This window comes from Podarcis filfolensis (assembly GCF_964270895.1).
Source record: "Podarcis filfolensis genome assembly, chromosome: 4".
Classification (NCBI taxonomy): domain Eukaryota; kingdom Metazoa; phylum Chordata; class Lepidosauria; order Squamata; family Lacertidae; genus Podarcis; species Podarcis filfolensis.
In genome coordinates, this window is record NC_139607.1 from 83,805,046 (window position 1) to 83,828,515 (window position 23,470).

At 42.2% G+C, this 23,470-nt stretch overlaps 1 protein-coding gene across 6 annotated transcripts in view; it reads right to left on the reverse strand.

Moving 5' to 3' along the window:
- The window catches only part of GRIA4 (glutamate ionotropic receptor AMPA type subunit 4), a 229,062-nt gene extending 207,560 nt beyond the window's left edge, over positions 1-21,502 (reverse strand). For 3 of the 6 annotated variants that reach the window (XR_014546993.1, XM_083609037.1, XM_083609038.1), the window contains exons 1-2: positions 20,921-21,502; positions 19,484-19,642 (exon numbers count right to left, since the gene is read on the reverse strand). Coding sequence is in view for 5 of the 6 variants with exons in the window: in XM_083609037.1 (XP_083465163.1) it covers positions 19,484-19,642; positions 20,921-21,008 (247 nt within the window). In the remaining variant the exon portion in view is untranslated. The remainder of the gene's footprint in view (positions 1-19,483; positions 19,643-20,920) is intronic. The other 3 variants (XM_083609036.1, XM_083609035.1, XM_083609039.1) reach the window with 3 other exon arrangements.
- Between the last annotated feature and the right edge of the window lie 1,968 nt (positions 21,503-23,470).

Sequence of the window (23,470 nt, forward strand, 5' to 3'; positions counted from 1 at the left end):
CTCTGTATACCTCCATGTAAGATCTGTTCAACAGCGGAACCAACTGCCTCAGAAGGTGATGGACTCTCCTTCATTGGAGGTTAGATGGCCATCTGTCAAGGATTCTTTAGCTGTGGTTACTGCATTGCAGGAGGTTGGACTAGATAACCCTTGGGTTCCCAACCCTACAATTCTATGGTTCTATGTATACTGATGACACTTCAGAGCTGCTCATGAGGTTTAGCATACTTGGTTTTTTGGTAACTTCTTCCCTGTACTTCTGGTTTGGTGGTAGAATACAAAATTAAGGAAAGCTCCTATGTAAATGTGAGCTAAGACTCCAACACCAACAGTCCTGATCACTACTAGGTAAACATATCAATTTGTTGTTTAGGCCAATTTTTGCATAATATACTATCAAGACATGAGTTCCATTGGAATCAGCTTTCAGAAGCAGGTATGATAAGTTCTGTGGATAGTGTTAATCTATCAGCAACTATGAATTGATGGTGAAATTTTTGGAGAGGTGCCTTGCTGATTCCATGGTTGCTGCCCAACTAAAAGCAGAAGCAATAGGCAACTGAACATTGAAGCTTCCTTAAACAGAGGCAAGCTATTGGCTCATTTAGTTCAGTACTTTCTAGCAGTTATTTTTCAGGGTCTTAGACAGAAGCCTATCCAAGATAGCTAGATATGCCAACGGGTTGAACTTGGAACTTTCTACATGCAAAGCTTGTGGTCTGTCACTGAGTTATAGTGTTTCAAGTGTACCTGCAGAGCTCTGCTGGTGCCAATATGCTTCATCAGACCAAAAGTGCTTAAATGGGCAAGCGCAGAACCAGACCATCTACTGTCCTAAGTGCCACTAACTTCATTTGCACAAGTACTGACTTGGTATGTATTCCAATGAAGTTTTTGTATACAGGAACAGTAGGAGGAAGCAGGCATAGCCCAGTCAAGACATAGAATAATAGAATCTCAGAACTGTAGAGTTGGAAGGGATCCTGAGAGTCATCTAGAGCAACCTCCTGCTATGCAGGAATCTCAACTAAATCATTTAATTATGTTCCTATTTGTTTAATAAGGTTTACTCACAGATAACTATGCAGGCTTATTCTGTAAAAGGCTCATATGCATGTTGAAAAAAGCTGCCATATCTCAGGTGTGTGACAGTTAATGATCCATGAAATGACATTAATCCAGAACAAAACTCATCCTGGTGTGCTGCAGAGAAGTTAAGCTTGTCATGCTCTTCTCATTAAGGCCTGTTGCAATTCCAATCATGCATAATGGGCCACTGGTGTATGATAACACCATTTTGTGGCTCTGGGTAAGCAGCAAAAACAAGAGGCACAAGACCTGGCTGCTTTGCTTCATATATGCCTCGGGGGTTGCTCAGCTTTCTTTGCTTGACTTTCCGCAGTGTGTTCATATTACACTTTGCAGTAGGATTTCCTCTTCACTTTCACATGGGAATGGCTGGGGAGTTCATCCTCTTTGGGGCAACTATTCCTTATTGGAGAAGTCAGCATTTGAGGATTCCTGGTCTGAGGCCATGACAGTAAGCAAGAATCCATTTTCAGCAGAGATATCTAGTTTGAGGTGGTGAGATATGATGCAATCGGTGGGACTTGAACTGTTAGGCTACAACATTTTCATATAAATCCTCAGTGGGGGTTACTTATCATTGTTTAGTCATTTAGTCGTGTCCGACTCTTCGTGACCCCATGGACCAGAGCACGCCAGGCACTCTTGTCTTCAACTGCCTCCCGCAGTTTGGTCAAACTCATGCTGGTAGCTTCGAGAACACTGTCCAACCATCTCGTCCTCTGCCGTCCCCTTCTCCTTGTGCCCTCAATCTTTCCCAACATAAGGGTCTTTTCCAGGGAGTCTTCTCTTCTCATGAGGTGGCCAAAGTATTGGAGCCTCAGCTTCAGGATCTGTCCTTCCAGTGAGCACTCAGGGCTGATTTCCTTCAGAATGGATAGGTTTGATCTTCTTGCAGTCCATGGGACTCTCAAGAGTCTCCTCCAGCACCCTTGAGTATAATGTCCTCCAGCACCATAATTCAAAAGCATCAATTCTTTGGCGATCAGCCTTCTTTATAGTACAACTCTCACTTCCATACATCACTACTTATCATTAGCCCCACAATTTCCAGCAAAGTATCTTCTCTCTTTTACTACTTTTGTTCCCCATAAAAACCACCCTCTTACACTGCAGTTTGTCCTTTTTGTGTGTGTGTATAAGCAGATATCATTTCTAGATTTCACAATTTGGTCATGAAAAACAGTGCTTTGCACTTTTAATTAGTGTGTAGCAGCACAGATTCAACATATGCAGCTTTTCATGTTAATGAGCTAGTACAATTGGAGAAGCTGACCCATCCATAATCTGCATGCTATTAAAAAGGGGAAGAGATATCTTTTCAGTCAAGATTTGGCAAACCTGGCCAAGATATGCATGTTGCCAACATCTTCTTGGCTGCAACTCCCCAGCCATGAATTATGCTCTGCATAACAGGAATTAGAAACTGACTGAGCCAAGTAACAAAGGCAACATTTAGCATGATAAATAGGTGGACTTGGTCATCATTTAAGGATGCAGTTCCATCACAGGAAACAGCATCAGTTGGGAACTATTACAGAATAAGGCTGCATCGTTATTTGTAAATGATCCCCATTAAACAAAGAGGAACATACTTCAATGCAAACATGTACAGGATTGCAGTATAAGGCTGCAACCATAATACAATAGGCTCAAATTCCATTTACTTCAATCAGATCCATAAGATTGCACACACAATGGCCACTGAAAGAAATCTATATCGTAATGTACTTGGGGATTTTTCAGTAGTGGTAAAACTGCTGACAATGATCGTCTGAGCTACCCTAACGTCTCAGAGGGCTGGAGCAGACAGAAGGATCTTTGGATGCCAGTAGCAAAGCTAATCAGAGGTAGAGGATAGGACGGAAACGCCTTGAGAAAATGCAGCCAGCGATCTAAAATGGAGGCAAGCCCAAGGAAGCAGAAGGGCTAAAATGTGGTATGATTCAGAGGAATGAAAGTGACATAAAAACACCAGAGACAGGATTCAGAGATGAAGACAAGCTGGGTGGAGAATGGGCAAAGGGAAGAGGAACACATGTTCAGGAACTCCAAAGAAAAAGTAGGCTAAATGTTCACATGTGGATTTAAAACAATGACCTAAAAATCTTCAAAAGCAGGCTTAACAGATCCTACCCTCCACCTGGACTATCTGACTACGCTAATTTCCACTACTGAAGCATTTTAGATAACTGTTAAGAAAGGGAAGCTTATCTTTGTGGAATGCTGAGGAATGCTGAGAGTTACAGTAAAATTTCAGAACTGGAAAAAAGCATCCATTTGCCGATATGTGGGCTGAGTTCAGATGTTGCAGAGACAAACCATTTGACTGTAGTCAAAACCATGGTTTCCAGTCCTGAAGCAGAGACGAACTATGAGGTACAGTATGATGTAAGGGGAATCAGGGTGTGTAAGAACAGAAGGAAAGGGGAAGAGGGAGCCCATTATCTTATTGCAGTAAAGTGTTGCCCACTCACAATGCCCAATCCATGCTTTGGCCACAATAAGTGAATCAAGGCACTTGATTGAAACATGCCAAAATGAATTTATCTTAGCAATCTACTCCAATGCTAAGATGATTTTTCCTCTCCCTCAGACATAAATCTGTATGTAGAAAGCGCTGAAAGCAAGCAACAAGCTCTAACCTATATTTTGTCTAATATATAATTTTTTTCCCTATCACATATTGTGTTGCCAGGAAAAAAGTAAATAAGTAAATAAAGAAAGTTATTACATTATTCCTGAAGCCATAATTTTTTTTTTTAAAAAAAACTACCTCAAAGAGTAAATGAAACTTACAGTCATTTAGGGATTATCATAAATCCACATACTGTCCCCAAGTGCTAGATTTAGTGTTTGGGCCTTTGAATTAGCTGGGGGGAGGGAGTGTAAAAAGCTCATGCAGAGACACAGCTGCCTTTTGGCTATGCATCCAGACAGGCTTGTTGGCAACAGAGTTTCCCCCTAAAAGGTGACAATTGACTTTCAAATGATAATCCACTGCCAATTCAACTATTTTCTCCTCCAGAAATCAAAAGAATTTCTATCCAATGCACCTGCAGGAAGAAGGTCAGCCATGCTTTTAATCTCTTCATTTAAGGCACTCCCCCCCCCAAAAAAAACCCGGTGGATTTACTTAAGCAAAATATGTATATAGGCTGTTCTCGATAATAATAACATAAAACAGAAAAACTCATCAAGGTATGCCGCTTACCCAATATTTGACAACAAATATTCACTGTTTAGCTATTAATCCTTTACAAAGGCATTTTATTTCATAGAATCATAGAGTTGCAGAGTTTGAAGGGACCCCGAGGGTCATCTAGTCCTACCCCTGCAATGCCGGAATCTTCTATGGCTTCCTTCTGCATGAATTTACACAAAAAATCTCTTTACAGAGATCCCACAAAATATGCATTTTAATGGCAGGTCATTCTTAATACAGTGGTACCTCGGGTTACATACGCTTCAGGTTACATACGCTTCAGGTTACAGACTCCGCTAACCCAGAAATAGTACCTCGGGTTAAGAACTTTGCTTCAGGATGAGAACAGAAATTGTGCTCCGGTGGCACAGCAGCAGCAGGAGGCCCCATTAGCTAAAGTGGTGCTTCAGGTTAAGAACAGTTTCAGGTTAAGTACGGACCTCCGGAACGAATTAAGTACTTAACCTGAGGTACCACTGTATTATCTCCTTATGAACAGTATAATCACTCAAAATATAGTTTGTTTCTCCACTAAATTGCCTTTTGTGGATTCTTATTCTAATATAAAAACAGTGAATAGGGCTGAACAGGCAGAAGCCACAGTCATCTGCTTGGCAGAGATCTCTTTATGTTTCCACCACACAATAAAAGCGAGCCATAGCAAAGAATGCAGCCCGATACACTCTGCCATTGATGCCGCACTTGTTCACAATGAGTTTGGCACTTCCTTTCCAAACATGCATTACTGTTTACCCAGACTCTAGCACAATGGTGCTCAGTGGTAGTATTTATGCTTTGCACAGATGGCCCAGTATTTCAAACTGCGAGGCAGGACCCTCCTGTGTGCAAGATGTTTACAAGAGGGATCCAAGTGTATGGAATTCCCTCCCTGGTACAGTCATGTGATGGACTGGTGTCTTCATTCTCACTGTTTTGGACCACTAATCTGCATTAAACAGAAAGACAGGAGCAACAATGTGCAAATCCTCCACTGTGTTGTTGGAACACAGCCATGAAGACAGCTCCAGTTCCAGTGGTTGGGTGGTGGTGTTGCTGCTGACACCACCACCTTATAAAGAGCAGCAATGGACCAATTCCAAAATATGTGCTTCATTGAACTTCACCTACATTGCCAGCAAATGGTCACTAAATGTTCTAGTGGCATAAGAGCATTCCTCTGACTGGCTGATTAAATATCAAAACTTGGCCATCTTCAGATGAAGCCAGGTTGCTCCAGATGGCAATCTGTGTGCTAGAGGGCTACATACCATTTGAGACTTATTCTGAATAAGCCCAATGTCCCAGCACAGCAACTCGCTCATGAATAAACACACATGACTTGAAATACCTTTACGAAGTTATCTCAAAGGAAACTATCGAATCAGTTAATTATGGGATTTGTTTGTTTGTTCCACTGTAGATTTTAAAGGTAGCTAATTGGTGGTACGTTTGCAATTAACAGAGACAATCTTCTGAGAAAGCATTTGTTCTGTAATCAAAGGTAGATGCAAGTTTAACTTTCTTAATTTTAATTAATTGTGCAAAACATTTTTTTTGGCAGGAAAAGGGTCCCGGTGGAGAATATTGAACTAGATACAAACCACTTGCTTACCACATCAATAAATCCTAACAGTCCTCCGACAATACTTTCTTAGCAAAAGACTCAGAGGGAAAGCAGTGCAACCTCTTTACTGCACTGCCTAATAAACCAACATTTTAATAGCTAATCCTTTGGGCTATAACTCATGGTGCAAACACTTAACTTGCATTAGAGCTAATGGGAACTATATGTGCCATCGAGAGAAGAATGCACTGCTGTAACATAGATTTCCCTTGTAAGGAAACATACCATATATATATAGTGAGAATATCTCCCATGCTAATGGGCCTCCCATATTTAAAAATCAATTTTTTAAAAAAAAAAATGGTGGACAGTTACTTTTAATCACTAGTCATCCACAGTAGATGGCTGTTGCTCAATTTTATTGTTCCATTTAGGGTTTTTCCCTCTAGGAGTCAGGAAATGCTTTGAATTGAACAATGTCAGTACTAAACACAAATTTACAAATAGAGAATCACCATATTTTTGCTAACTTTGTGTGTTTGCGGGGGGAGAGAATGTATTTCCCCAAGCTTTGAAGAGTAACATAGGAGAGAGGCTTCACAAGTAAATTGTCATTGACGACACAGTTGTACCTTGGATCTTGAACGCCTTGGCTCCCAAACAAATCAACTCCCTAACGATTGAAACCCGGAAGTGAGTGTACTGTACAGGTTTTTGAATGGTTTTTGGAAGCCAAGTGTCCAGCAGGGCTTCCTGCAGGCAATCAGAAGCCACACTTTGTTTTCCAAACGTTTTGGAAATCGAATGGACTTCCGGAACTGATTCTGTTCGACTTCCAAGGTATGACTGTATTCCGGTTCTCCCTGATTGCTGCTTTAGCCACTGCTCATGTGCACAAACAAGAGTAACATCCAGTAGCATCAGAATTCATTCATTCTTCTCTTCCTCGACACTACGACGAACAAATGTATGACCCAAGGTGATTTTTCCATTCCCATTTCAGAGCATATAGGAAACACAAAATTATGGCCTACTGTCACCTACAGCAAACAAGGCAGAGCAGCCTATTGAGGAGATTTGTGGTAGCATTCAAAAATTAATTCCTTTCATTCATCCATTCATTAACTTTGTATACCACCCTACATCAGAAGAAGAAGAATAGTTTGGATTTGATATCCTGCTTTATCACTACCCTAAGGAGTCTCAAAGCGGCTAACAATCTCTTTTCCCTTCCTCCCCCACAACAAACACTCTGTGAGGTGAGTGAGGCTGGGAGACTTCAGAGAAGTGTGACTAGCCCAAGGTCACCCAGCAGCTGCATGTGGAGGAGCGGAGACGCGAACCCGGTTCACCAGATTATGAGTCCACTGCTCTTAACTACTACACCACACTGGATCACAAGGCGGTTCACAACATAAAAATACAAAACAAGGGCACAAAATGCATAACAAAACAAGAAACAAGCCAATAGCCCACCCCACTCACATTTAAAAAGCCGTAGATTGTTTGATCAGCCAAAGGCCTGAGGAGAGCATTCCACAAATGGGGAGCCACAGCAGAAAAGTCCTGTTCTTGTGTTGCCACCCTCCAGACCTCTCATGGAGGAGGCACACAAAGAAGGGCCTCAGAGGGTGATCTCAGGGTCCATTCATGTGGGAAGAAGCACTCCTTGAGGTATTGTGGTTCTGAACCATTTAAGGTTTTATAGGACAAAATCAGCACTTTGAATTGGACAGCCAGTGCAGTTGGGCCAGGATTGGTGTTATATGCTCAAACATCTTGACCCAGTGAGCACTCTCACCACCCAATTCTGCACCAGCTGAAGTTTCTGAACCATCTTCAGAGGCAGCCCCATGTACATTGCAGCAATTAACCTAGAGGTTACCTGAACAAAGACAACAGAAATTAGGCTATCCCAGTCCAGATAGGGTGTAGCTGGACCAACAGCTGAAGCTGGTGGAATCCACTCTGTGTCACCGAAGCCACTAGAGCCTCAAGTGACCACGGTGGATCCAGGAGTACCTCCCAAACTACCAACCCACTCCTTCAGTGGGAGTGTAACCCCATCAAGCTTCAGCTTGCAACAAGTGAGTGATTCGTTTGCCATGAGCAGGCAATGCCACCAGAACAGAAAAAGGTGTACATAACAGGCCATAGATAACTCCACATTCTGATGATATTCTATGTTTATCTTGCAAGTTAAATAGGTGAAAATATCATATTTAATATACATAGAATCCATGATACGTAATGCTCTTCTTTTGCATTCTTTTGCATTACATACCGGTACATTACATACATTTGCATACATGTATGCATTTTTTTCCCTACATGGCAAGAATATGTCTTCGGCTCTCATATGCTTCTATAATTTCTTCTATTCCTTCTTTCACATAGCTATTTTGTTGTGCGGTTTTTCTGGATTGTAGTTTGCAAAGTAGCTTGTTTCCTCATTCCCAGTGGAATTTTGCAATTGTGTTGCTTGAAAAGCTGTCATCCACTTTGCACAGCAAACTGCTTTGAACTTTATGATAATTTCCAATAACAGTTTGTGATATGGCATGCAGTGGTTTCTTGTCTTAAGAAACAAATCAAAACACCCATGGATTTATGCAAACTCCTAAGTGTGCTTAAAGTAACTCTCAAGTTAGGGATACAAAAATATTTGCAATTTTCATGGAGCCAAACTAAAATTGCCTATTCACTGGTGCATATGAGTATTCCAAACAAGCAACAAGATTCAAGACGTATTGTTAGGTGCACACCCACCCACACCCTGATCAGCAACTAAAAGCCCAGCATGATGTGGACCCCGGCATTGAAGGGGGTCCAATGATCAATACCCCAACACAAATGATTTTGAAAAGCTGGTTGGTGCTCTGAACAGAGCAATTGCAAAAAATATATATATCTGTGAAAATTGTTCTGATCAAATCATTCCAGTCCAGGAATAATTTGAATGGGTTTGCATATGCTTGTGCTATATGATGGGATTTATGTTTATGTATACAGCACTATTACTAGCTTGCTACTGAGGTGTTCCATAGCTTAGTGATAGAGCAAATGTTTTGCATACATAACACTCCTGGCTAATTTCCAGGTAAATCCAGTCAAACTGATTTCAGGCAGCAAGAACTGGAAAACAAGAACTCTGGCTAAAACCTGGAAGGGTTGTTGCTTGTCGGAGCACACTGCAGTAGTCTAGATGGTCTGATTCAGTATAAGGCAGCTTTGAATATACTGTGGTTATTTTCACTACTTTGGTCTTACTTTATTCTTTATCCTAGCAAGCAGAAGGCCTGCAAAGCAAATAGATGGAGAGGCCTTAGTGGCTGTCAGTAGAAAGATCCTTTCTAGACAGCAACTGATCAGCATTCAGGTGTTTCAGCAGAAAATAGAAGTGCACAATTTCCCTCCATCTGTCAGACGTCAGAAGAGGAACACAGAATCTCATGGATACTACCAACTCTCTTTTACACTTTAGAGGTCAAAGAGTACAGTGCCCAGTATATACGAATGTAAATGAACTGAGGAAGCAAGCGATCGACACTATTAATCTCAATCTGAGATGTTAAGTGAAAGGAAACAAACAGTAATTTCTTAATATCTTTCTTCAGTGCTCTGAAAACTGAATGGAAGCTTTCTGCATGGTATAGCAAAATAAGCTTTCTGCATGGTATAGCTAGACTGGTGACTGGGAGTGGCCGCTGGGACCACATAACACCGGTCCTGAGAGATCTGCATTGGCTCCCAGTACGTTTCCGAGCACAATTCAAAGTGTTGGTGCTGACCTTTAAAGCCCTAAACGGCCTCGGTCCTGTATACCTGAAGGAGTGTCTCCACCCCCATCGTTCAGCCCAGACACTGAGGTCCAGCACTGAGGGCCTTCTGGCGGTTCCCTCATTGCGAGAAGTGAGGTTACAGGGAACCAGGCAGAGGGCCTTCTCGGTAGTGGCGCCCGCCCTGTGGAACGCCTTCCCTTCATATGTGAAGGCAATAAGCAGCTATCTTCTCTTTACAAGACATCTGAAGGCAGCTCTGTTTAGGGAAGTTTTTAATATTTAATGCTGTATTGTTTTTAACACTTGATTGGGAGCCACCCAGAGTCGCTGGGGAAACTCAGCCAGATGGGCGGGGTATAAATAATAAATTATTATTATTATTATTATTATTATTATTATTATTATTATGGGTCCTGGCAGATTCCGCTACTGTTGTGGCTAAAGCTCCACTTTCTACCACTTCAGTTATCCCCAGCCATGTTTCTAACACATTAATATCCCTGCAGTGATTACTTTTAGAAAGATAGAAACAGAGGTCCGAAAATTTTTCATCAAAATTATTTGGGGCACCAGAGCCAGTTTTGTAATTCTTAACTCTGAGGGAGGCATCACCCTGAGAAAGAAGACTCAGCATCCACCTCTGTTTTGGAAGCCAGCAAGTCAGATCTCTCCAACACAGCACAACACACCAGCAATCCATAGCACCTGATTCTCTCCATCAGTGGAAGGTTTAAAGCAGCTACTGGGAGGCATGATGGTGCAACAATTTAAGGTGAAGCCCTGTACCTTTAAGAAACCTCCAGGTCACAGTTGAGAGGTAGGACTTGGAGAATAAATCAGTTGTCTTCTGGTACTTTAAGGGATCAGTTTAGCTCAGGCTTCTTTCAGAATGTCTCTGCTCCCTGAGATCTATTAAGCACTGCAGACCTTTTCTCTAACTCTCTGGTACCTCTCCTGACACCTGCTGCTTCCAAATCATCATCCAAACCCTTGGCAAGCATCTCCACAGTCTGCAGGAGACTAGTACAGGAAAGGGGAATCTTTGGCACTTGGATTCACAATGCAGTTACACTGAGATTGCTTCATGGCAATATTGTGCATGAAGGGAATCACACAGAGAAGATAAAGGAGCTGGTTCACAAATAGGATTCAGACCGTAAAACACTGGCTTGCCTTTATCAAATATCAAAGTATTTCACTTTGGCCCAGTTTACCCATTACTCTAAACCATGGTCTTGTGTTACTGAAATAAGCATGCATGAGCCTTGGACTCAACATTCCACTCCTGCTCCAATTGCAAAGAGATAGAAGTATTTCCCCTTTGTGATATATGAATGGGGTTTATTCAAACTACTGTTAGCTAACCAGAATCAAACCTTCCTAGCACCGAAACAGAATTTAGCTTACATCAAACTAGGAATGTAGCATAACACACTCCTTTGGCTGGGTGATGTGTGCCAAAACTTGAAGTCTGCTGTCACTCACCCTATGCCATGAACCACTGCAAATCCTGACTCCCTAGTGAGTTGGGGGAACCTAAGAATTTTTAGAAAAACAGCATATTTCAAACTCCCCACTTCCGTACCCCAGTGCTTCAAAAGCATCTCTTTTTTTGTGACCAACACCCAGCAGTTGGCAACCCTGCCAACTATTAAAAGGGAAATGTTGCAATCCACAGCATATTGACCCAGATATAGCCATATTAAAATAAATGAAACTATTCCAGAGTCAGTAGGTTGTTTAATTCATCCAAAGTTTCCACTTAAATAGCCATTGCTACTGCTATTTATATTTATATTGATTGTTATTTTTGGGGTGATGGCTGTTATTATTTAGCTTACCACTGTATTTAATCTGTGTAGGCAAAAATATGCCACAAGAGACTAACGTTCCTGAGATGGCGCAAATTAGCCAAAAGAACTCTAAGCACGATGCGCCCAGGGTGAAATATTATTGTAGAGCCCCCATGAACACTTCTCTCAGTGAGGCAAGTAGGCACAATATGCTGAGAATTACTCTGGCACAAGGACCTCTGGAATGAAAGGGCTGTACTGAGTTAGAAGGAAAAGATGGCTGGAAACACTTTAACTGAGGCCTGTGCAGGTTTCTGGATATTTTAACTGCAAAATACTTCATAATACTTCTTTTTCCTTTTGCTAACTTATTTTATTCATTCATTTATTTAGTTTCTATACTGCCCTTCATTCAAGGATCACAAGGCAGTTTACAGTATGAAAACACAAAAATACAAAAACAATACCACACCCTGAGTTGAAAAGGCCATATAGATTGTTTCATTCGCCAAAGGCCTGGAAGAAGAGGGATGTTTTTGTATGGTGGCTAAAGATAAGCAACAAAGGCACCAGGTGAGCCTCCCTGAGGAGAGCGTTTCACAAATGGGGAACCACCACGGAAAAGACCCATTCTCGTGTCGCCACACTCCAAGCCTCTCATGGAGGAGGCACACAAAGAATGTCCTCAGATGATGATTTCAGGGTCTGGGTTGGTTCATTTGAGGAGAGGCGCTCCTGGAGGTATTGCAGTCATGAGTCATTTAAGGCTTTATAGTTCAAAATCAGCACTTTGAATTGGGCCCAGAAAACTAATTGGCAGCCAGTGCCAGGCGGTCCAGGATTAGCATTATATTGTAAGCCAGCTTCAACCACAGAATAAGCATGGACAAGTCAGAAGCTCTCCCAACAGGGTTGCTTTACTTTTGACATGCCTTACGTACCAGAGAGTAAGAAATGAACAGCTCCATCTGCTGATGGCAAAGCAATTGTCAGATAGTGGTTAGCTCTGCACTTCAGCAACTGTTCAATAAACTCCAGTGCACTATGAATGTACCTATGATATTTACACTACACTATTTTATTTTTATACCAGTCTAAATGTGAGAATTTTCCCCTGTTAAAGTCCTGTGAAGTATAATTTGATGGAGGAGCTGGGAAATCCATGCCACAGATCACTAACTGCCCATCACAGAATTATTGTCCCCAGGATTTATTTAGAAGGAGGAATACCTGTTGAGCCATTTTTAGTTTGCAGTATAGATATGCCCACAGAGGCTGTAAAATGATGGCAACAGACAAGATTTAACTGGCGTAGTACATAAAGCCAATATAATATCCTTTCGCACAAGTACTGGAATTCTCACCCAGAGTATGTTGTAGGTGTGTTAAAATGTGACTACATATACTTTAAACCAGAATCCAGTTACTACTTTCCTTCCCTAAACCAAAACAGAATTAGTTTACATCAAACCAGGGATGTAGCATAACACACTCCATTAATTTGGCTATCTCCTCTAATCAGCAGGGTGCAACAAAACATTTTCTTACCAATGACTAGGCAGTGCAACACAAGTGGGAAGCAATCAAGGAAACAAACAAGTTTGAATAAAGAAAGAAGCATTAAAATATATATATTAATCTCCGATGATCTGATCACCCATTTCCCTACATTTGCTACTGCTCCTTTATTTGGCTTTAGAAAGAATATGTGGTGTTTTTTTAAAAGGTTATTTACACCCAGGAGGATGTCAGCAACAATAATCTCACCTCTCTAGAGTTCAACCTCATCTTGTAATTTAACATCACAGTAATTTATTATATAGCTCCATACAAATCTGCTGCCCCAAGAAAGAACAAGAAACAGAAACTGCTAGTGGAACAATGCAAACTCAAACACTATTTTGCATGCAGGTGTTGGCTATCACCCATGAAGCTAAGAACAGCAAGGGAAAATGTTGGGATGGAAGGAATCTTATTTAACAGTTCAGTCTCCAACAGTAAACCATTTCTGGATCCTATAGGTCAGGGGTGGGGGAACCTGTCTCCCTCCAGATGTTGACAGGACTTCAACTCCCATCAGCCCCATCTAGAATTGTCCAATGGTTAGGGAAGATGGAACATGTAATTCAGCAACATCTAGAAGGCTACAGATACCCCATCCCTTGCTTTAGGTGAAATCTATAGGGATGTAAGGCATAATAAAAAATAAATTAAGGAAAATCTCCACAACAAAGGACACTGTATACTGAAAAGAGGCACCAGACGGTTTTCTGAAGACCTCTGTTGGAAGATGATGAAAAATGAGACAGCATTACAAACAGATGAATGAATTGTAAACCTTGTCTCCATCTGTTCAAATCTGATATATTTTTCTAACCAATGCAGTTTTACTATTTGAACTACAGAGATGAAAAACACAGAAAATGATTTAAGCTTCACATGCCCTGACATACAACCTCTACAGCTATAAGTTCTGGTTTTTGAGAAGTCCTCCACACACTCATCTATTTCAATGTGCACATGCACACCAACACACACACACACTACTCTATAAAAGGGGCAAATATTTCCATCACGGAAACGATGCTGAATGTTCAATAATTGGGAAGGACATAGTACCACCTGTAAGCATCTGAGGATCATATGCAGCCTCAGAATTTTCAATTATTTTAACTGTGGTAGCTCCAGAATAAGAAGACTTGAGTACTGCAAACTCTCATATTTTACATCCAGTAGATTAATATAAATTAAATTTTTTTTAAAGCACCTGACACAGTTTGCAAGCTTGCTTGTTCATTGCCTGTTTTAAAACAGAATAGCATCATCGAGATGACCCGTTCCTCCAGAAGACAGTTAAGCTGAAACAAATTGATAAGCGCTATGAGACCTGCAGGTATAGGGCGGTATACTACTAAATAATAATAATAATAATAATAATAATAATAATAATAATAATGGTGTTGGTTCACACACTATAATGCAATGAATACACACCTCCCACACTTTGTTTAGTGTCCTTTCTTCCTGAGAAGTGTACTTCTACGTTAATGTTTCTAAAAGTTTCTTCAGTCACATTCATACATTACCTTTATCACATCCATGTTATCTCAGCCTTCTCCAGCCCTCCTAATGTTTAGGACCATCAACCCCAGCCAGCATAGCCAATGGTCAGGAATGATGGGGGAAATAGTCGAAAACATCTGGAGGGCACCAGGTTGGAAAGTCTCTTTTACCTAAACAACACTCTGGTGCATAGAGTGATCTCTAAGACTTGTACCAGCATATCAGCCAACAACACCAAGAAAAGCCAGGAAACACCACACTATATGATACAATACTGAGCTGTGTCAATTTCCTACAACACATGTAATTGTTGGTGCAGCAGGTGTAGGATCAGAAATCAACAGTTCAGATGCAGTCCTACTCAGTCAGAGAATCTTGATTTGGCTATAGAGAATGCAATTTTTTTCAGTTTTGGAGATTACCATGGTTAATATTACATTTTCACCAACACTTGCACTAGTGATAGCACGAAAACAAAGTTTGAAACTATGGCCAGAAGCAGTTTTGCAAACTGTGGATGGGTGCTATCACTGGTGATAACTTCAGTACAGATTAAATGCCAGTCACAATTATCTCCCAAACTGAAAAGGGAGGGATGCCCAAGCAAGAGGAGTAGGGTGATCTCTTACACCTAATCCAAAAAGTGGAAACACATCACCAAAAAAGAAGACATAGATCTGCATCAAATTTGTATTTGTTGATTTATATGTATGAATGGAATATTATAAATAATTACTATAATATAAATAAAAATGCAATGCACTTAACTATAGTGAAGAGAACTATGGTCAGGTGATCTGCACGCATCCACATTCTGCTGCCCAGGTGCTAACTAATGATGGATAGCTGTTGATCCTCTCTCTGTTTTTAGGGCTATTGCTGACTAAGTGTACTCAAAGTAGATCCATTTAAATCAATTGACCTAAGTAAGTCATTCCCATTGTTTTCAAGTGGGACACCAGGTTGCACTTAAGAGGAGGTGTGAGAAGGGAAGTCCTCAACATGTTCCTGATCATCAAATCATGGTTTGGTGATTGCCAACATTACATCTGAATGGGGCAACAGCAATAGACTGGTTCCATCTGGTTTGGTTCAACTGGGTTATGCACTAGGTGACAAACTATTTATTTGTTCTGGGACAATGAAGCCGGAAATTTAACTCATTGATTATGAAGGACAGTGACTGATTTCACAAACAATCAACATCTGCCTGCACAAGGACCAATATGAACCAGGGAAGGACTAGGACTGTCAGGCTGCAAGGAAAGTATTTTAAGGAGAAAAAATGTTGACAGCACAATTCTAGATTTATCCTTTCTAATTTGGCATTGTCCTCTGCGGGGGAACTGCAGGATTGCTTCTCACCAGCAGTTTTGTAACAGAATATCTGGGACTGTTGCAAAAGAAATGGTTACATCTGGAGGTCAACATGCTTTTTTGTCACACTTGTCCACATTAATTAATTTTCTAGAATAGGAAGTCTTCACATGATTACTTATAAAAAATATGTATGAAGAAGTGTGTTAATGCATTGTAAAGTTCATTAAAAAAATTTTAAATAAAAAAACACTATTTCTAACACAAAGTGGAACAAATATACTCCTATACAGGCCATTAAAAACCAAATGCCATTTGGAGCTTAAAAAGTGCAATTGCAAATATATATATTTCTGCATATATTATGCCAATCACTATGGAACCCTGCTCTAATGATACGGATTTAAGTTTTATAACACTCTAGCAATTAAAGTTATGCACAATCCATATTTAGCAATAAACTGTAGCCCAATTTCATTTAACACACTTTTCTCTCACCTGCAAGAAAATATGCACTACGAAAGCAATATATGGGGGGGGGGGGAGGCGCAGCACATAAACAGGAGGAAATGAGAACTAAACTAACATAAATCATGTCAGTTTTATTGAACCACAACAGAATCTATATGCTAAAATAACCTGTGTTTCTTAAGGTTTGGGGCCTGTACAAAGCCAGAACAAATAGGACATATCTTCGGCTTTGTACAAAGCAAAACATAAGAGAATAGATTTAAGTCTGTAAGTGTTTGTATTCAACTATCAAGGTGCCAGAAAAGCAGCCAGCTCATCATGGCAGTCTACCAAAGAGAGACAGAGAGAAAATCCAGCTGATTCCACATGCATCTACTGTATCATTCCTGATTATGCTAGTTCATCTTTAAGACACAGCTCCTTCAGGCTCCTTGTTCGTTGTCCCTAACCCACAAAATGGTCCAGGCACTGCAGCTCCAAAAAGTAACCTCTGCAGTGAAATGAAAAACGGGGAAAAAGCGAACTGATCACGTCTTAGATCTTTATGCTTGACCTCACATGAATATTCATTTCTGTCCAGTAGCTGAGAGGCATTCGTACCGTATCATTTTGGGACACACACACACACACACACACACACACACATGTGTTCTAAACTGAATTGCTCTGAATTTTGCCATCGTTTCCCCCACAAAAGCCACTCTGAAATAATCAGATTGGTCAGGCTTGCCACAGTATTAGTTACTGCATTCTCCCCTCCCCATAAAGATCTTTAATTAGGTTAGAACATCTCACACATCTGTGCTTTGGAAGCTTCTGTCAACCCAGCAAATGCAATCACATGGAAACCAATGTCCTCCAGCTATCAGACAATTGATTTTTTTTCAGGATTCTGCTCATGTGTAGCTTAAGGGACATGTGATATGTTCATTCATTTGCCAGTCAGTTCGCCCATGTTTCATTAGCAGAGAGCAGTTTTTCTCCAAACACTGAAATAATTCCGACTGCCCCCTTCCAAAAATACAAAACCCAACAACTACAAGACACACATACAAAAGAAAGAAAAGCAACTGTCCTTAAAGGGACCATCCGGCTAAATGAAGTTTCATCCATGTGAATGGGCAGAGTACATGCTGAAATTATCCATCAAAACAAATGAGACTTGACTCCAAGTGCACCATGCCCAGAGTATATAACTTTAGGATACAGACACAACTGGAAGTATGGCTTGAGCATGGTTTGTCAGAGTACTTTAAATTATGCACATAATTTCCCTTAAGATTCCACTGTGTGAGAGATAATTTGTCACCAATCGATTACTAAAATTGTTTAGAACTGCAACACTGTTTTAAAAGATGGCGGGGGGGGGGAGAACCCAGGAGAAAAGATAGCATCACTTAAGAGCTTTGCCTGCATCACAGAAAATTAAAACTAGTTAATCGTTGAATCCAGAGAACTATAATTGCTGCTTCCAAAATCATTCTTCCATACATGTGTGTGTGTGATTCCATATATATCAGAGTTGCCCCCAAAATCTCTTGATTAGCTGTGTGCTTATACAAAATACTTGATATCCTAAGCAAAGATGCTTGACAGTACCGTATAGCATAATCTCCAAAACAATGTCGGAGGGCAGGATGCAAACTCAGGGTCTCAATGCCTTTGAATATAAGTACCCCAAAGCTGTAAACATGCAGTGTTAACTCGAGTTGGGAAACCCATGCCCAGTGCCTGCAAAAACCTCGAGGAGACTGCAACACTTGTCAATGAAGCATACTTTGGCAGGAATCTTTCCTCCAGTACTATCAATATATAGCATAAGAATTCCCACTTATGTAGCATAAATCATTCTGCGTAAGACGTCTTGGGAGGAAGAGAGCATACTGTGTGGGTTTTGAAGCTTTCCTTGTTAAACAAGGTGCCAAGGTCATGAAAAACTTAAAGGAATCGCTCCAATTCCACTTGACGGCTGCCCCGCAGGTTGTCTTTTGGAACAAGCTTATGAGATGTATCCTGATGTTTAGATGTAAAATAGCATATTAGATATTAATGCGAGAAAGTTCAGTTGTTGTTGTTTTTTGTAAGTATATACTCTAAGGGTATGCACTAAGAAAATCCTCTGCAATACATTTCTACCTCTGAAAGAAATAGTGTTTGGAACTGCTTGTTTAAGGACAAAGCAAACAAACCAACGATGCCATAAAGGGAGGGGGAGAAGGCATGTGGGAGAACTGGAAGTTGAAATGAACGACGTACATTTTTCAAGATTCATAACTGAATTTAAAAGAAAGAGGTTTTTCACTGTGACACAGATAGCTCTGATTTTGCAGAGCTACCAAATCCACTGAAGCTGAATTGATGGAAACAAGAGGCATGATTTGCGTGCCAGTTTCACATATGTCCTGCTCAGTGTTTTAGCAGGCTGGGATGCTGAAAATGGGGGTCTTCAGATATATCCTTTAAAAACAACAACAACAATCTATCATATCTGGGGGGGGGGGAAAACTATCCTTTTAAAAAATATGTGGCAAATGCACTAGCGTGTATACACAGGGGCACAGTTCCAGTTGGGGTGGTGTGTGCAATCAAGTAGATCAGATACTAACTTGACTTGGCACCAATGTATGGATGCACGGAGACATATCCACAGGATGTATGCATTACGAGATGATAAGCGACATTTACAACCCAGAATATAGGAGCAGGGCAGCCTCAAGTGACATCACCAGATCAACTGCAGTGTCAAGTCACTCCAATATATTACCCTGCACACCACTGCTTTCACAGCCGCCTTTCTGCTCTAGCCATTAGAAAGCACTTGTGATCACAAATATTAGGGGTTATTTCCAAACACAGACAAGGCATGCCATATCCTGTTGGTAGAGAGGAGAGATTGTGGAGGCTGCTAAATTGATCAAGACACACACACATACACACACACACTTACAACTACAAAATGCATCACCATAGAAACCAGAAAGCAAGAAACTACAGTAATAATGCTAAAGTAAATGCCATATCCAGTTAGTCAGTACAAGGAAGCCTAAGGGATTTCACCAAGGATAGAAACTAACTAGGGTTTCAATGCATTCAGGGAACGGGGACTTTGAAACTGAAGAGGAATGTAATTATGCTTTCTCTTCTTAATTTCACTGTCATCTGACGGCAACTTTACATAAATGACTTTTTTTTTTTTACTTACAGGCATTTGTTACAGCGAAGCTGTTTGCTGTTTCAATGTTGTCTACATGAGGAACCAAATTAAAAGGTGCTTCAGATGCGTTGGGGCTGGTGTTGTGAAGAAAAATTGCTAATCGAAAAGCAGTATATTCCTGATCTGTGTTTCGGATGAAGAGGCCACCTACCAATAAATAAATGATACCAAACAATAAAAAGTGTCACAGTTAATTGTTTCTGTGTCAGGCAGCAGCTATAGTGAAAACAACTCTACATTATTATTAAACAGCATCTTTAGGTCCTCCTTGTAAAAAATACATGTTTATGCACACGGAGATATGAGGTTTACGAGACTTTCAGGATCCCAGCTCCTGTTTTTCCCATAGTGGGGCTCCAGAGCTGCACTGGTCCTGCTTTTTCATGCCTTAAATAGCCATATCTCTTGTGATGAGAGCGACCTTTGAAACCATTTAGCATCCATCTCTGTTAACGTTGAACACATTGCTAAATCGGCCCTCCCTGGTATTCAGTGGCAGGCAGATTAAAGAGTGGATCTTCTCTCAAGACATCTGTTGGGGGGTATACGGGCACGTTCCCTTTTTATGTGCCTGTGCAGATGTACATTTACCTTGGGACACCAGGGAGAATAATCTATAGGGAAATGGAGCACCACGAACTTTGTCCCTCTGCAGTCTATGGGCCGGCAGCCTTATTAGCAACACCTTTTGGAGTGCATGAGAAATGATGCAGTGATGGAGCTGCAACTGGAAGGGATTCAAGAGCTGCGTCCCATCCAAAGATGGGGAGAAGCAGAAAGGGAAGGCAACCTGGACCAGGCAAAGAAGAGGCACAGACCCAAGCTGGTGCTAGGGAGAGGGGAGGCCAGAGGGTTGGGAATATCGACATTAGCAGGGGTGTGTGTGGAAATGCTCTAAGTTTCCAAGTAGTGCCCGGAAAGGCTCTGAAGCAAGAACAGCTTTCCCTCCTCCCGCTCCGTGGCAAATAGGTTACTGCAACGTGCAGGCTGTGCTAGACGAGGTTCCACAGAGCATCCTGAATTGGGGATGCAGGCAGCTCAAGGGTGAGCCTTGGGGGGGGGAGGGTTTGGCTCAGAGAGCATCTTCCCAAGTTTGCCAACACACTATACACAACACGCACGCATTCACACATGCATGACTCTCTCTACCCCGGAGGCATAAGCCTCACCATCTCTTCCCCCCCTTCCACGCCGCCCTGCTCCCCATCACGCAAACACGAGGGCAGGAAAGAGGGTATATGGAAGGGCTCTCCATCCCCTCGCCCCCCAATTCATGCGGCCCGCATTTGACCTCCCACCCTCTTCCTTCCTCCCCTCCCCGCCCCACTCTTTCTGCCCCCTCTTCGCCCCCTCCACCCCGTCCCGTCCTCCCCCTCCCCGCCCGCCGCCACCCTCCTCTTCCTCCCAGCCCAATGCAGCGCTTACCTATTTGCACGCTGCTAGGAAAAGCGCCCATTGCGAGTCCCCAAAAGCCAGAAAACAACAAGACAAGCTGTCTGCAAATAATCCTCATCTTCTTCTTTCTCTTTTGCCTCCCCGGGTCTCCTCCTCACGCTCTCTCCCTAGATGTTGTTCAGAGAGGCATTGAGGACACGCTGGTGGTGGGGGAGGGAAGGGGGGGCAGGACACAAAATTGAGAAAAGGGGGGGAGGGAGGGGAAAAAATTAAAAATGGGGTAGGGAAGAAAAGAGAAGAGGGTGGGTGGTTTTTTCCCCCTCCCCTCCCCCTCCCTTCTCTTTTTCTCCCCCCTTCTTCTTTCGTCCCTTTCGTCTCTGGATAAAGCTCTCTCTCTCTTCCCTCCCGCCTTCCTTCTTCCCCTCAGCAAGCCATCCTGCTGAGGCGGATTTTTCCCGCAGTCTCCATAGCCCTGGCAGAGGTTTCTGTCCGGCTGCAAATGTTTCACATGCAAAAGATGGTGGAGAGTTTGGTGGTGCTGGGGAGAGAGGAGTCTAGTGGCTGCGCTCAGAAATGAAGACATGCGCTATTCCTCCCGCCTTCCTGCTCCGACCGCCGCTACCCTCCCTCCCTCCCTCCTTCCCGCCCTGGCGCCCCTCAGCAGATACACAAACACACACACACTCGCGCACACAACGGGGATGGCGGCGGCGGAGCGCGCGCTTTTCAGCGCCTTTGGCGCCAAGGGTTACTTAACGCGCGCCACACAGATGATGGGTTCGGAAGAGAGACGGCCCTGCCGCAAATTCAGGAGGGAGTGACAGCCCCTCATGGCGCGCTCGTGTGCACGCGCACTCTCTCAGTGCGGGGAAGGCGTTCTCTAGTCCACACGGGCAAAAGGCAGATGGATGGTTTCTCCCTCAGTACACACGTGTGGACAGGCCCCTTGGGTCTCCTCCGTCTTTGCACTTCCTTCACTAACCCGTTGTTTATTTGAAGGGATAGTGGTACACTCAGGGCAACACTTTCGAGGCAGAACTCCCTCAGAGAAGGATAAAACCAGTGCCATATTTTTATTTTTGTTTGAAAAAGAGGTGCCAGAGCTCACCATGAATGCCTCCTTTGTACTCTTAGAATGACAATGGCACCCATTTGAGAGGTGCCAGAGATAAGCTCCATGAACTCCAGCTGAAAAAAAGCCTTGGATAAAACCATTAAATCCAGAGTCTATAATCACCTAAGTGCATCGTTGTGAATGGACTCAGCTGAAGAACAAGTGGCTTGAGTAGGGCTGTGGCCCATGCACACACGCAAACCATCCCTTCAGGATCCAGGTCCAACTGCCACATTTTAAGAAAGGCATTGACAAGCTAGAGCAGTCTCCTCCCAAGCCTGGGTCTCCAAATGTTGTTGGACCACAACTCCCATTGTTGCTGGTGGCGGTGGGATGATGTTCAGATGAAGTCAGCAAAAATGATGCCATGGAGAGCAGCTGAAAGAGCAAGGTGCATTTAATATGGAAAAGAGAAAATTGATGTATTTTATCATTTTAAAATGTTTTTGGACCGCCTTCTGGAAAATGCCTATGCAAGGTGTCTTACAATAATTTGAAGAAAAGAACTCAACAGTGTGAAAGCTAAACCCACCAGACACCTTCCAAATATAAGAGACAATAAACCAAAAAGCCAATAAGTGGTGATATGATGTGAGTCTTCCTCAGATATCTGAAGACAGAGCAGACTTGTTCTCTGTTGCTCCAGAGGGTAGACCAATTTAATGGGTGGAATTTGCAGGGAAGCAGATTTTGGCTAAACATTAGGAGAAACTTCCTAATACGGCAAGATGCTTAACAGTGGAACTGGCTGCCTCAGGAGGCGATGGCTCTCTTGATTCCTAGCAGTATTTCAGGAGCCATATGCCAGGAGTTCTGCAGATTCCTGCTTTGAGCTGTGAGTTGGACAGCTCCTTCCAACTCTAAAAAGTCTATGATTCAAACATCAAAGCCCTGATCTGTTTTTCAGTATCTGTGGACGCTGTACACATATGGGGTGTGAATATGTGTGTGCAGGAAACGTTCTGCCCCTGACAAGCATGCATGGTTAATTTCATTGTCTGCACAGGGCTGTTTAGATTCTCTGTTCAGGGGTGCAAATGAACCAGCTTTCACCACCAGCACCATGAATGTTCAGTACCTGTTGCTGAATGACTGGACAGGACTAAAATAGTAACCTAGGCTAGAGGGATGATCTGGTATAGGGGAGCATGGTATGAACTATGAGCAAGAAAGTCCCTGGTTCAGATTTCACCTTGGCTAGGAATTCATTTGTCAAGCACTATCACAAAACCTCTTCCTTACCATAAGGAAAGCCCTACTGGATCAAAAGCTCTTCTGGTCCAGCTTTCTGTTCTCACAGTGGCCAGCCATACATCTAAGGAAATCCCACGAGTAGGAAATGAGCACAGCATCATTCTCCCGCTTGGGATCATCAGAAACAGGTACGTTGTCTCTCATAGCCGTTAATGGGCTTATCTTCCATCATTTTGCCTATTCTGTTTTTTAAAACCATCCAAGTCAGTGGC